General features: G+C 41.8%; 1 protein-coding gene across 1 annotated transcript; it reads left to right on the top strand.

Moving 5' to 3' along the window:
* The first annotated feature begins 4,352 nt into the window (after positions 1 to 4,352).
* On the top strand, positions 4,353 to 5,656 carry LOC6527205. The gene is made up of 2 exons (XM_002088263.3): positions 4,353 to 5,012; positions 5,071 to 5,656. The coding sequence occupies exon 1, from the start codon at positions 4,520 to 4,522 to the stop codon at positions 4,928 to 4,930; it is 411 nt and encodes a 136-aa protein (XP_002088299.1). The 5' UTR covers positions 4,353 to 4,519; the 3' UTR covers positions 4,931 to 5,012; positions 5,071 to 5,656.
* Positions 5,657 to 15,364: the final 9,708 nt, after the last annotated feature.

The raw sequence follows: 15,364 nt of genomic DNA, 5'->3' as shown, positions 1-15,364 counted from the left end.
CCATTTTTTGGGGGCCAATGGGGGCGGGGGGCAAGACGGTAAATGGGCGAAAGGCAGAAACGAGTTTTAATTAAAATGCCTGGCATACTTTAAGGCACGTTTTGTGCTTTATGTCTTGGAGTCTGCTTGCCAAGCAAGAGCGAGGCGAAGAAGGGCATGAAAATCGATTAATGCAATATTCAGACGAGATATACACCCGGAAATTGCTGGAAAATCGAGATCTTAACCAAATACTTAACAGAATAAAGAGTAGTGAACTTATTATTTTTCTATGTATATTAAGCTTTTAGAGGAGCAATTACCTACATACATAATGTGCTTTAAGATCACCTAAAATTAAACAATTTTTTGTAACACTTTCCCGTGTTAATAAATCATAGAAACTATAATTTTACCAATAAAAATAATAACAATAAATTTGATAATAATAAAACTGACGTTTTACGAGTATTAATATCTGCCATCTATCAACTTGATCGGAAATTTCTGGTTTTGTTCGCGAGCCATCGATATGAATGCCAAATAAACAATGGCACAGAGCAGTAAATTGTGTATTTTCAAACATATTAATAATTCAGGCAACTGCACGGTGCGTAATGCTCTCGCTAATTCAAATGAATTTTGTTGTGCACATTTTATTTCAACACCATAGGCAATAATAACTGAGTTTGGCTAAAAGCTTGTGCGAGCGCTAATTGAGTTGGAAATGGTGGCCAAAAAGGGTGGGCGATGGCCAGAATTGATGGGCCTAAGCTTGGAGCTTATGGAGATCCGAACTTTGGTTAGTTTTCACTGCGAGTGCGTTAAAATGCCAAACTGCTGACTCGAAATTTGTCACGCACAATCAGCTGCGGCGGTAAGTGCTGGCCGGCCACGCCCACTGCGCCCACACACACACACACACACACATGCAACCATGGATTATGGATGGGCGGGGAGGTGGGCGTGGCATCGCCACGGCTAGCTGCTAAATCAGCACTCAACATTTTCAAGGTTTCCCGCCTCACTCGTCACCAGCAATGAAAAACCCATGCGCATTTTTAGTGGCCCAGTTGACAGCTGCCAAAAATATTTCTATGGGCCTCTTAAGCCATCAAAACCCGTGCATTTAATTAAACTGCGGCAAAAATATTTAATTGCCAGCAGTGTAGAAGCCAAACGCGGAAAGGGTTACCTTGAATGGATCCTGGAAACTAAATGAAGTCCTTGAATGCCTCGCAAAATAAATGTCCCTCAAGCAGCTTTAAAATTCTAGAGAAACTCAATGCACTAAACTGGAGTTTATTAATATTATAAAGGAAAAACCACATTCCATTGTATTAATTAAAAACCCAAAAAGAGTAAGTTGTTTTTTAAATTAATTATACCAGCTGTTTTACGAATTTGATTAATTAAAACGACGCAAAAAACAAATGAGTGTATCCAGTTTCCCAACTGTCAATTAACCGATGTTAATCAAGTTTTCACAATTAACCGCCAAATGACAGCTGAAATGAACTTTCGATTGGTAAATCATCGGCATGTCACCCAGCCAGCTAGAGTTAAACTTAATGAATGGCATTTGTTTCTGCAACTGGTTTTGCATGCACGCAATTATTGAATAACGATTTTAATTGATTTTCAACAGAAATTCACAAAAACCCTCAAAACATCAGCCGCCTGCGAGGGCAGTTTCCCAATTAAGCGGCGAAAAAAGGTTACCAGAAATTCCACAAAAAAATACTATCTACTATTCGATGCGAATGTTTCTAAAAAACAATACCTGGTATAGTACGTTTCATAAAAAAATTCGTTAGTTTTCATCTTTCGCGAAAATATTCCAAATATCGTTTTTCCCATCGGTGAGTACAAACCATCAAAATGTTTGTTAAACACATTGGGTTTGATTTTTCATTTTACTCAATTTACCAGCGAAACTTTTCCGTTGAATTGGACATTAGATGCGCAACATGTGTTTTATGCATTTAGTTATGATAGCCATTGCAATTCCACGGCCAACTGACACACAAAAACTTAAGGCTAAATAAATAAAAGCCAAATAAATAGAATGTGAGTTTGGGTAACAACAAATAGATATTAAGTTCAAATATATCCATATACCTCTGTGACTCTAATGAATTAATGTAACATCTTTTACGTACGTGCTATAATTCCAATAGTGAAGATTACTAGTACTTCTGCGTTTTTTATTAAGTCTGTCTTATGTTACGAGCTTCCATTTATTTCCTTAACAAAAACTTTCCGCGTGAGCTCTTCAGCTTACTCGACGACTTCATCTACTGGTTTCCGCTGCTGGGTATTAAGTATACGCCCCGAGCAACAATGATGATGCGAAGGTTTTTGTATTTTAACTTTCAGCGAGGCAGCTGGGCGGCAAGTAAATATAACCTGTCCGCAGTCTGCACTCTGGACTCCCCCCTATCATCATCCTTTACCGCAGGTAAACCACAAGGATACCAACCACCCACCACCTACCACCCATCATCCTGTAGCCCCCCTAACACGTGGTCTCCTTGTGAGCGCACGTGTGTACATTTTTAATTATGCGAGAGCACACAGAGCGACGAGATGAAAACAGAGCAGCGCGAATGTCGGGCAACTAACTTATTAAAAAGCACTCGCCCGGCAACGTATGTATATATTTGCCGAATAAAGCGGAAATTAAGGCAAACTAGGTGCACGCATTCTAGTCCTTTTTCCCATCCCAATTTCCCCCTTTGGCAAGGACGAATTTCCGAGCCTATCCTTCCGTTCGCAATTTGCAGCTGACCACCTTGCGGCGCAAGAAAGAAGTGGAAGTTAGTCAAGCAAATTTGGCCGCAAGTGATTTGCATAACTGTAGGCAGATGTAGTCTACATGGGCTGTTGCTCTCGTTTGTTGTACGCCACCAAGGGGCCGAGTGATAGAGAAATGTTGAGGAAAACCCCATGAAATCCTTCAGTAATCCGGCTTACCGACTGACTGAAGATAACCTAAAAGTGTGCAAAGCCTATTAAGCTGGCAAAGCCAAGAGCAAACGAATAAATGAAAAAATCCAAGTGGATAGAATTGTTTGTGAACTACTCGTAAAAATGTTACTTCCATAACTGAGTTGGAAATTGCTTAATTTGACGGGGCTTGGCCCAGGAGTCGTACACAAATGTAGTAAGAAGAAATGGCAGCCCAATGAAATGCATATGCTGTTTTAAAATCTTAGCAATAGCAAATTGTAACTTAATATTTATATAATCAAATCCTTATTATTTCACAGCCAAACAAACAACCCATTGCCTCATAATGGGTATGAATATCAAATGCACATTTGCATACTAATTACAAGTGTGAATGTGTTTATAGTTTATTGGACTTGAATAAATACATGTGTAATATTTTTGATAAAAAACTGAAACAACATACCCCTACTACCTCACAATTAGAGCACAAAACTGCGCACCATAAATCTTATCTTACGCCCAGTGGAAGAAACTCGGCCAGAGCAAAAATTATTACATGCCTCATTTGGCAGCGCCTTGAAGAGTCTGCTTATTATATTTTGATTATTTTCGGCACGCGTGTTCCGCAGGACCTCAAAACAAGGATCTCCACGTCGAGAGCTGTAAACAAATTCGTGAAATACGCAGACTGGTCAAGGGGCGACTGTCGATTTGCAGGAATGGCGGAGGATAAACATGCCAGCTGGGCTTTTTTTTTCTTTCTTTTTTTCGGTTGCATAATTTTTTCATTTTATTTTTGGACTGGTTTGGCCTGCTTTTGTCCATAATGAGATATCTCTATCCTCCTTTGTTTCTTTTCATCATTTTGACGCTACACTCCGGCCATTGTGTTCGCGCTTGTTGTTTTTGCATTTCGCGAAATGCCGCTGGGAAATACTTGTAACCAACAAAAAAAAAAAGGAGCAAAAATCCACTGGGCTCAAATGGCAATGATGGCGTCGAGGTGGTCTTATTAATTAGGACACGCGCCCTGAGTTGTATACTGGTACATTTCCCCAATATTCCCCTCTTCAAATATACACGTGAACCTTGAAAGGGACCGCGGTTATTCTTATTTAAATGCATGGGTAGGCTTTTTTCCACAAAGCTCCTCTTGATTGCCAAATTTGATTAGCATATGAATGAATAAGGGACAAGAATAAACTATACTTTTCTGCCGCTTACTCATGGAGGTCTTTGCATTTCAACACATTCTTATACACCGAAACACGTAAATTGGCTAGCCACTCTTAACTATTTTGTTAACTTAACTAACATATTTAACACACATTTCTATATTTTCATCCTGAAGCAATTACGTTTGAAGAGTGAGACATTTGAGACCAGTTTGCCCTAATCGATTGTAGAATGATATACATTCAGTGGACGCCAGCAACACATATTTACCAATCATAAGTAGAGACATAAGCTAGAAACTGTTCGGATTTAAGGAACAAATTTACTTCTAAGTGAAATCAAATACTGCTCCACATAAAAAAACCCACCACTAACTCCAACTTCAGCTGTGTAACTACACTGTGCAGCAATGTCCAGATCGGCAAAGGGCTTTGTGCGCCTTATCAATCCGGGCGTGGTACTCAATCCGGAACTGAATCAAAAGATAGCCGCCTACGAGGCCTTGGTCATCGAGCGATCTGATCTGGATGACGAACTGAGCCGATTGCGCAAGCAGCAGGACGACACCGAGGATAATTTGGCAGAGGCGCTGGCCGAGGACGAGTTCCAGTGCAATTTGAGGGGCCAGTCGTTCAAAGGTCCCGACGAGGACGAAATGCAGGAAATACTTAGGAATCAACTCGGTGGTATTCTAAAAAAGCTGGCTGCCAAGTACCAGCACCTTATTTACCTGGATGCGGACATCAGAAAGCTGAAGGGAACCATTGAGAAGGCCATCACTGTGGCCAATGAGGAATCGGCAGCCGCCGCCTCAATGTGAAGATGTCTTCCTCCATTCGTTGTATTTCTACATATGTGTATACCGGAAATTCTAGTTCAATACACCCAGCAAGAACTTACCAGTAAGTACTAGTACTCATGAATGCCAAGGCTATGTGAACATGTGTTTTCATTTTCCAGCTTTGCTATGTGATGACCCCATGTGCCGCCATAATAAGCCTATAATCAGTGAAATATGTGTTACTTTTGGATTGCCCTACCCGTTCGATGGCACGCGAAATGCATTCATTCCGCAGGTCATCTTAAATCATTTGGGCGAAATTAAAGCCGCAACAATCTCATTTCCGGTAATTCTTTATGCACTCGCGCACAGACAATCCAACGCGAGCCAGAAGACATTGCAAATTTAATTGCGTATACGCACTGTTGCCACTGCTGCCACACTGCAGTCGCGGAAACAGCTTCCTCTGCTGACTCTATCGTTAAGTGCATAAATTCAATAATGCCGAGCGTCTGGCAGTGTCAACGCGCTGCAGAGATATTGACTTGCAGGATCGATAGAGCTACAGCTTGAAAATTTATGGAATTTCCTGTGCAATGGAAATGGTTGGCATTTACTGAATTTATTTAAGTAAACCACTGCTGCAAAATCTGAAGAAAAATGCATTTGTTACATTGACTTTGCATGAAACCCCAAAATGTTCAGTAACTAACCAAACTAATTGTACTCATGCCAAGACAATTCAATACCAGACTTCAACATTAATTGCCAAAGGGACCACAAAATGGGGTGCGCCTGCAACTATTTGTTGTTACTTTGCATTGGTTAAACATTAATAGTCAGAGATTTTGGGGAGGAACCCGAGATATATTTGAACAAAAGCAGGCTATTGAGTCTGGTGCGTACTCTAATTAATTAAATTGAAGCGTTCGAAGAGGTAACAATTTCAATTTTATTCCAGTGCCAGCCAGACTGGTCAAACAAGCCAAATGCAAATTTTCAAACCAGACATGGGTCTTAACAAGAACATTTGCATGAAGTCAATCATCTCGACCATTCTGGCCAGTGAACCGAGAATAAGACACTTTGGGTCGTACCGCTGTGACTCTGATTGCCTTTCATCCCAGTCAATTGGAAAATTCGCACTAACAAAGCATTTGTTAGGGTTCGAAAAATGTCGGGATGTATTTCATATTTCTGCTTCATTTTGTTCAGTTTCTTAAAGCTCAGTGTGAATTTCTTCGTTGGCATAAGTTATCATTCAGTTATTATTCGCTAATCGCTTTTCAGCCAATCTGTGGATGCTGAACTCATCAATTACAAGTGCCACAACTTAAAAACTGGGATAATACTTTTTTGAAGGTCATCCTTTCTCGTCGTTTGTCTTCATTATGATAAATTGACGATGCGAACATATTTCATCTGAGCGCTGAAAATTAGAACGATGCGATAATGAGATGTTATTAATATCAACTTGCGACTTATTTAGCGACAAAACCCTTTGGTCGCCCAAGAAAATAGCATTATGCAAAAATGCGAAGAGTATAAAGAAATGTTTAAGCAAAACCCTTTAGGAACAAACAAAAAAAAAACTAAGCCGCCTCTTGTTGAGAAGCCTTCAAGAGTGTCAAGAAAACAAATGACGGTCACCTTTTTTTGTGCGCGTTTCTAAGCCAACCTTGAATAAACAGAAGCATGAGCAAGTGTTAAACTTTCTTTTCTTCTACCCATCAACGTTGCCTTTTTTTCCTTTTTTTGCCTTGAAGCCCTGTACCATGGACTTCTCAAGTTACCAGAGAACATAAAAGAATGTCTAGCACAAAACATCGGCCGGGATTTGATCCGCAATATATGCATATATATTTTTTTAAATTACCAAGCAACAGATTTTCTGTCGATAATTGTCGAATACTTGTACTGAATTACAATAAATTAAAAACGAATATATACGGGGTGAACGTGAAATGATTGCTTAAGTTCCTGTAGTACAATTTGTTTTCAATTTGCTTGCCAAACAAACCCATTTGGCAGACCAAGAAATGCCAGCACAGCCATAAAATGCGGTCAATCCGATAAGGTTTGAGATAGGAAAATTTGAGTGGAAGAAGGAAAAGCTCCACACATAAATCAAATAAATGGCAAACAAAAAAGTGCCCAGAATAAAGCAAATATAATGCAAGTAAATACTGAATTAGGCAGTGATAAAATTTTACTATTTATTTATATGTAAGGATTGTTTGTACAAAGAAACTATATATATATGTGCTCAGCAAAGCAAAGGCCAGTCTTTAATCCTGTCATATGCATCACTCCTTTCAGCATTTTTTGCTGAACTAAATTTAACTTAATTCGTAGGTGCTGAATTATTATTTGCTTTTACCTTCTCAGCCCCATGCTGACGTTGAATGTGTGAGTTGCACAAGAAACCCTTTGTGCGGCTTATTCAATCACGTCAATTTAATGGCAATTACATGTGCTTAGGCTGGGAATGATAATGTGCGCCCAAATACCTCCATTCACCTCCCCTCACCTCCTTTACAAAGTCTGGCCAAGCGTATTGAATTTCACTTAGCTAATTTGCGTAACTGCGCAGCACAGCCATCATGTGGATGCAGCATGCGGTTGCAGAAAGAAGTTATTTGGGGCCAATGCCAGTGTAGGTATCTTAGGGTATTACTTACCCCCTTGACCGTCTGTAATGATGGCTGCACTGACAGTAACCTTTCATATATGAGTGATGCTTGAAAAGCACCGAATTGTCCCTAAAGCACAATTAATAGCAGACCCCTATTCGATTACGACCTTCATTTGTGGCCTCCGGGCCATGGAAAATCTCAGGCCACGTTTGGGTGCCGGGTGAAAACCAATTTGTTGCTGCTGGGATTTCGTTAATGGCTCAATAGGAGCAAGAGGAGCAGCTGGAGGAGCAGCAGGAGGAGCAGCAGGAGGAGCAGCAGGAGGAGCAGCTGCACTTGCAACCAGCAAGTGGGGCAGCAATTTTCGTGCAGGGGACATAAAACGATGTGGCGTTAAAGCTCCAGATCCCCAGCTCCACAGATGTCCAAATCCCCAGAACCCCGTGCACCAACCACCCAACAGGCAGATGGTCAAAAGACAAGTGACAATGACAAGTGCAAGGCTGGCAGGTGGCAATTTTCTCGGGTTTACAGGTGACAGAGGACGACGTGGCAAGCAACAAGTTGCACGTCTGCAGATCATTGCGGATAATTAAATATTTAATGTGGTCCGCCGAATGGCAGGGCTGTGAGTACTTTTAACACTACATAAACGTTATGAACGCGGCGGCATAAAAATTAAGTCATAATGCGATTTGTGGCAATCATAAAGGGCACAGCGAGCGGCAACTATGTACATTGTGTGCTTTTTAAGGTCATCTCGGAAAAGGGCGATAAATTCACTGTAGCTGTCGCATAAAATGCGAGGCGAGAATGCGATTGCCGGGCTCGTAAATCGGCACTTGAAGGGTCGGTAATAGGGATCATAAAGTCCAGAGAACAAAATAATCAATTTGTAGACCGTAACGCCAAATAAATTGCAACTAAGCTGCGACCGGGGCACACGTGTCGTATGCGTCATTTGCTAAGAGTTGCGAAATTAACACGCATACGGCGGCACTTTATTTGTCACTAAATGGCTGCCCAAAATGCTGGTGGAGTGGTAGAAACCGGGTGGCAGTACACTCAGAAATCTGCTGTCTAAAGCAAATGAATTTATTTTAAATATTTGCCATATTATATATTACTTCCATCTTGCTTATTGATGGGCGCTCTTGGTAGGAGAGCAAGACAAACGCCGCACTGATCCACGAATAAGTGCCATAAATGTAATGTTTATTTACTTTAGTGTAGCCATGTGGCCATGTGGCAATGTGGCAAAGAGGCAAGTTGGCGAGCAACACGTTGTGCTGCTTAAATTGAAAATTACAAAAAGCGAAACAAGCTGGCACGCAACCCAAGGAGCAGCGCCTTCGAGAATGCCACGTTGTCCCAGCGAAGCCGCAAGGGCGCGTGATGTGCGGACATCCTGTGGGAGGATGGGGTCAGGATGAGAGAGGGCGTGGCAGCGGCCCCCTTGGGCTGACGGCGACGCATATGAAAATTTCGCACGAAAATTTATTGCCATGCTTAAGAAGCGTGCGTATGAAATAATATACAGAGCGCAGGCAAACAGGACTCGTACATATGTATGTACATAAGCGGTCCGCTGCTCCTGCTGAATTTTAAAATGCTCTTTAAACAATGTGCGCAGAACTGATGGCAGCGATTTGTTCGATGTTGACAATGTTGTTAGGGCCGGAACCAGGACACAGTGTCAGATGGATCGTTTGCTTGGGGAAGGGGAGGGAGAGGGGGGCACAGTGGGGACTCGAACGAGTGGCTACTTAAAGCTTATTTGCGACTTAAAGCCACCTAATGGCCGGGTGCGATGAGTGATGAGCTCATTTGATGCGATTTAATTAATAAGCTCAAGTGAATTAGGGAGTGATGGTAAGGTAAATTACTATATATTGCCCATTTACCACAGGATTATACTTAAGATTGGTGTATGCTTTAATGGATATTTTCGGTTGAAGAAGTAAAGTCGAAATTTCAATTAACACACCAGCACTCAGCTGTACTTATTAACTCTCGATAACCATAATTCACATTTTAGGGTTTTCCACTTGGTCAGATATTTTGACAACCTCTGAACTGTAAAAGTTTAATGAAAAGTCACCAAAGTTTTCAATTATCCGAAAAGATGACTATTCTGTGACAGCAGTCCTTACATGTGCTCCTCCCTCCACTCGCACACCGAACTCAAGAAGACAGAGATGCGTTGGTGTTTACAATATCTTTTGGCCGCAGGACATGCCTCACTTTAGCCCGGTCCCAAGAGCCATAAATATATGTAAATACACGGAGTACACATATGCATGCCCATTCGGGTGAAATCTTAAACTACATAATGCCAATGGAAACCGAAATCGTTGCACTTGGCAGCCAACGACCCAGAAACGGAAGGCGGATGGGCGGCAAGGAGTTGTGGACAATGGCAGACGAGTTCCAGCTGACCAGCCCCAGGACTAAGTCACGTCACGGAGCCTTCATTGTTTGCAGAAGTAAGTAAGTGTACATAAAATTTATACGTGGACCAGTGGACAAGCGAACCAGTGAAGCAGTGGAGCTGCGGATGGGAAGGCGGTGGAAATCCATGCAGATGTGCCCGGCTTCTTCGGTTCGCCTTTTGTTTTCTCCGCTCTTTTGTAATAAATGTGTAAGATTTCATACATATTTCAGCAGACATCTGAATGAAGGGTAGGAAGACAGTGGCCATAACAAGTAAACTATCGCACAACAGGGAACATTTACATTTTTCCGAAGATAGAAAATCGAAGAGCTGCACTTTTCCGTTTCGTTTTCGGGCAATTCAATTTGCAATTACTTTAAATGGCAGTGGTTACTTATTTTCAATATATACAAATGCGCCAGAGGATTTAAATTTAAAGTATACGTTCTAAAACAATAAGAAAAAGTCTTGAACTTTCTTAGTGCATTATGTAAGAAGTACACAGGCAAACATGCAAGCCCAGATAAAGTTTGAAGCTGATTTTAGAAGCGCTTGTACTGACGCATTTTCCAGTTAAAGCCGCTGGCCAACATGTCGAATGCGCAATATTACTTAGTAGCTGCTTGTGTCAACTTATGCAAATAGCCGGCAATGAAACGGAATAAAAAAACATACACAAAGGAATGTATAGCAAAGGGCAACGAAAACTACAAGTAATAAAAAATGCTAATTTAATGTTATTGTTGCTGTTTGCTTTGTCTTGCTCTTGTTTTTTGTTCGTCGCTTTGACTTTGTCATGTCATTTTGGAGCTTCCTTCGCTTTTCATTTTTTATTCCATTTTGTCGTCGATGTTGTTGTTGTCGTTGTCTTTGCAGGGCTTTTATCTTCAGTCTTCATTTTTCCTTTTCGATTTTTGCGTCTTTTGATTTTTTTGCTCCTTTGACACAAACAGGAAATGATTTATGCAGAAATTCTCGGCGCAACTAATTCAAAACTTGCCACGCCCCATTCGGCCCACATACACGAGGTTTGATTGCCGCACACATTTTCATTTTTTTTTTCGCCCAGTCATTTGAGCCCATATCCTGATATCCTGATTACGGCCAAGGAGCCTCCCGTGGCTGCCTTATTGAAATTTCCGCTCGCCGGATATTGAAGAACGCCATTTTGTTATTTATTCGGTACCGTTCCACATTCAAAATTCGCTGTGTGTGTGTGTGTGTGTGTCGTGTATACTCGTGTGTGTGGGTCCCCTGGCTAGTCATTAACTAATTGCAAATTAAGAAATTAATAAAAAATCAAAATCGCATTATAGGTCAGCGCTGCCTGCTGGCGGCACTGGCATACACAAAAAATAAGGCAATCAATTTGATTGTATTTGATGGCTCCACAGCCCCCAAGTAGTTGGCCATTCCCCCCTCGTATAACCGCAAATGCAGAGGACCATGAGCCATAAATCTTGAGCGCACTTGGGGCCCTCCTTCGCCTTCGCCTTTGCCTTTGCCTTCGGCTGCATTTTGGCCCAACTAATCCGACTCCTTGCAGGAGTAACCTTCACTCCCATCCATTCAGTTGCGACCACTGCAATTCGCCTGAGTGTCCTGCTGTGCAGCGAATGTTTGGCATCCGGCAGGACACAATGTCCAAAAAGCACACTGCAAATAATACAAAGGAGCAAATTGGGAAAAAATGCGATTTCATGTGGGCGGCGCAACGCAATTTGGATGCTCTTGCCAGTGCACTTTTGGGGATCGTAATTTTCCACAATGGATTTAAAATAAAACCGAAAATTGATATTGAGTTGCAGTTGCCGTTGCCGTTGCAGTTGCCGTTTCAGTTGCAGAATATGTGTAGTATTTAAGACTAGAACTTGGTAAAGCATTATGGTGCGGCAAATCAACACGTGTTCCGTTCCCAAAAGCAGACATACAAGCAAATAAAGTCGAAATCCCTCAGCTAGTCCACAATCCACAATAGAAAAATGGGAATCGGGAAATAAAGGCCAGGCAAGCTGAAAGTGGAAAAAAATCAACTTCTGATGTGGCACACCAGCCCCATTCCGCACCTGGTCCACATCCTTGCGAGGAGCAGCCCATGTCCACGCTCCCTTGCTTCGTTCCCTTCCTTTTCGTTTCGGTTGGGTTGGATTGGCATGAGTTGGGTTTGGGTTTGGGTTTGGGTTTGAGTTTGGATGCTTGGATGGCCTGGGTGCATTAAAAATAAACGACTGTGGGCAGCGCTCAATTTGGAATGAAATTGGCGCAAATACCAAAATTTTATACAATGGCAAATGCAGCAAAAAGGAAATACGACCATCCAGCAAGCCAGCGGAGTGGTATGAAACTAAAGAGCACCAGAGCACAAATTGAAAAGCCATACAAATCAAATTGGGTGGGTGTGAGCGTAAAGTTTATTGAACGACAGCGAGTGTGTGTGTGTCGAAATGCTTTATAATTTATAAGCGACCATCAGGAGGGCTCATTATATGGCACAAAATAAGTAAGTGCCACTCGTTTGTATACAAAGTAAACAGCGTGGGAAAATGCATAAAAAGTGACCAACGATGCTGGTCATAAATGAGCCTTGAAGAGCCCGAATGAATCGCACACAAACACACACACACACATGTGGGTCCTTGCCGCACATCCTTGCCACTTGCCAACCGACACACGAGTCGATTGCGATGCCCCACGGTGATTCAACCGAGCGGATGGAAAATTGAAGTTAAGCGAACAATAACCCCTGAAAACATGCACAGAATAATTCACTTAAACGAAGTTAACTTTAATTGCACAACAATTAGATCCATTATTAATTAAAAAAAACATTAAAAAGGAATACTGTATTGAATGCGAAATTATTCAATTAAGTCGAATTAATAAAAAAGTGTACTGCATATTTCCCTATTTACAACTGATATGTTATGTTTGATAAAATAACACAATAAGTTTATTACAAATATGCTGTTGACTAATTAATTTATTAAAAAAATATATATAAATATATATTAATACACCACATAAGGGAATTAGTTCTTAGCACATTGGTCGGTTGAAATTATACGACAGCGTGCCAGTTCTCCATAAGTATTTCCATGTGGCCCTTTAATATTGTTGCGCAAAAGCATCGAACCTTTCTGGGTCGATTCCTTTGTCTTCCCACGTCGCTCATTGCTGGCTCCACACGATAATGCAATCAGTTTGGTGCCAGTTTGTAGTGTTTTCTCCTTCTTCAAAGGATGCAGAAGGGAGTCTGGGCAGTGATTGCAGTCTTGTTCGATCTCATTTGCCAACGTTCCGTCGATGCCATTTTAACCCCATGCTCGCAGCCAGTCTCACTTGCCTTATTAAAATGAACCCCAGTTCCGGCTATCGACTGACTTGCTGCATAAATTATTACCAGTCGCGTTTCATTAATAGATTTTTCACTTTTTCAACGCAAATAGCGCGGGGATTCTGTGAGTTTGGTAGCTCGGGCGAAATCAGAGAAGGAAATGCCTGGAATCTCGAGCGAAATTTAATTACTCGAGCTGAACAGAACTGCAGGACGAAGAGGACAGAAGGCTGCAGCGCCTCAAACGCAGCACAAAGCTGCAGTGGCAGCATTGCTGAGCAAGTGGCAAAGTCAGTTCGTTTCGTTTGTTTATGCATATTTAACGAAACGAGGGCCTCCGCACTAACAGTCAGCCAGTCAGTCAGTTGGAGAAACAGTGGAAACAGTGGAAACAGTGGGCGGAATGAAGGAACAAACCGCTCCGCAGGACACTTGGTGGGCGGGAAATCACGGGTGGCACCAGAAGTCACTGGACAGACTGTTGCCGCTGTCGTCCTCTTGTTTTTGCCCACTGCTGCTCCTCCTCACTGCGTAAACAGCCAGCTCGGCTCTCAGTTCGCTGCCTTAATGACCGTTCGACACCATCGCGTATACGCACCGTGGGACAAAGGGTGCCAAGGCTCTCAGGCTAGATGCGAAGTTACACCTAGATAACTAAATATATTTTTCCCTCTTGCTTAGTCATACAGCTATATATTAGTATATAAGGTATATTTAATTATTTATTGTTTTATTTTATTGTTTTAGACCTATGAATGCTACAGACCAGTGTACTATTCTCCTTGACCTTATGCTGCGTTATAACGAACTTGGAGGAGGGAGTGTCCGTGGGTAGCGGATCGTTTGCATATTCATCGGTCAGCAGCCCATGCTCACAGCATCCTGGATTGAAGCTGGTTCGCGGATGGGGGCGGGAGGCGTGGCAGTGCTCATCCACTTGCTTTGAGCGTAAATATTTTAAGTACTTTAAACAATTCATTAATTTACATTTAGCTTTGGCCAAGCCGGAGAAAAGTTGTCCATAATTTGGGGAGCAGCTTGAAGAGTCCTTGAAAGTGGCAGATAAACGCTTAAACAACAGTCGCTGCAAAAGCCAATGGAACTCAATTTAAGACTTATTTTAATTTATATGCCACTTTGAGCTACATACGGTAATAAAGCAAAGTTAATAAATTTCTGCAAAAAATCAATTAATAGCAATGTTAAAAGTGGATGTTTGTTTATAATATGTGATCATATTAAGTTATAAGTGTAATAAATATTTGAAAATATCATACTATTAGTTTGCAAACTATTCTTATGTATCGAAATTTTTAATTTTTTAAGCCATTACTATTCAGCTAGACAAACATTTTGTTGTCTCACACATTGAAAGCCTAAAATGCACTTCTGCAGCTTGCACACTCGATGCACAAATCCCATCAATTTCATTGCGAAAACTGATTTGGAAAGCGTTTATTGTGTTGACAGCTCCGTTTGGAGTATTTTTTGTTCGAAGATGTCTTGCAAATCGATTGAAAAGGATATCACAGCTTCGATTGAAATTGGAAAACCTCTGCATGGAAGCTGTGCTCCTAAACCGGTTTTGCCGGTAATTGCGAAATGCAACAATACGACTTTATCCACCCACGACCATCGGCCATTTGCGCTGTGCAATTTTCCCCATTGAAACCATCAGTTGTGCTTATATTACCGCCCGGAAAATGCCCGCCCATCGCTTCTGCTAATTGCAACAACAATTGCGATGAACTAAACTGAATCCGAGAGTGGAAATGCACAGAAATGGGGAAAATAGCCGGACAGCAACATCTAGGCCACAAGTCGAACATATCGGGGGTGCGACAAGGATCTGTGCATCTCGGCATCTGTGAATCTGTCCATCTGGGGACCTTAGGATCTGGGTATCTGGGGATCTGGGAGGGGGGACAACAAGATGGGCGCATTTTACAAATTATAATCGTCATTTGTCAGGGAGGAGGCACTGCACTTGGCAAGGACTCGCCACTCGGACTCAGGCCTTCACCCAGTTTCCAAGTTTCAAATGGCAGCGAATCGGGGACGGCGGAGTG

This window comes from Drosophila yakuba, chromosome 2L (assembly GCF_016746365.2).
Source record: "Drosophila yakuba strain Tai18E2 chromosome 2L, Prin_Dyak_Tai18E2_2.1, whole genome shotgun sequence".
In the NCBI taxonomy this organism is placed as follows: domain Eukaryota; kingdom Metazoa; phylum Arthropoda; class Insecta; order Diptera; family Drosophilidae; genus Drosophila; species Drosophila yakuba.
The sequence above is the reverse complement of the archived record's forward strand: the minus strand, read 5'-3'. Positions and strand labels throughout refer to the sequence as shown.

Bases quoted from the DNA above. Each gene is read 5' to 3' on its own strand.
- LOC6527205 (XM_002088263.3), top strand. From the start codon at position 4,520: ATGTCCAGATCGGCAAAGGGCTTTGTGCGCCTTATCAATCCGGGCGTG.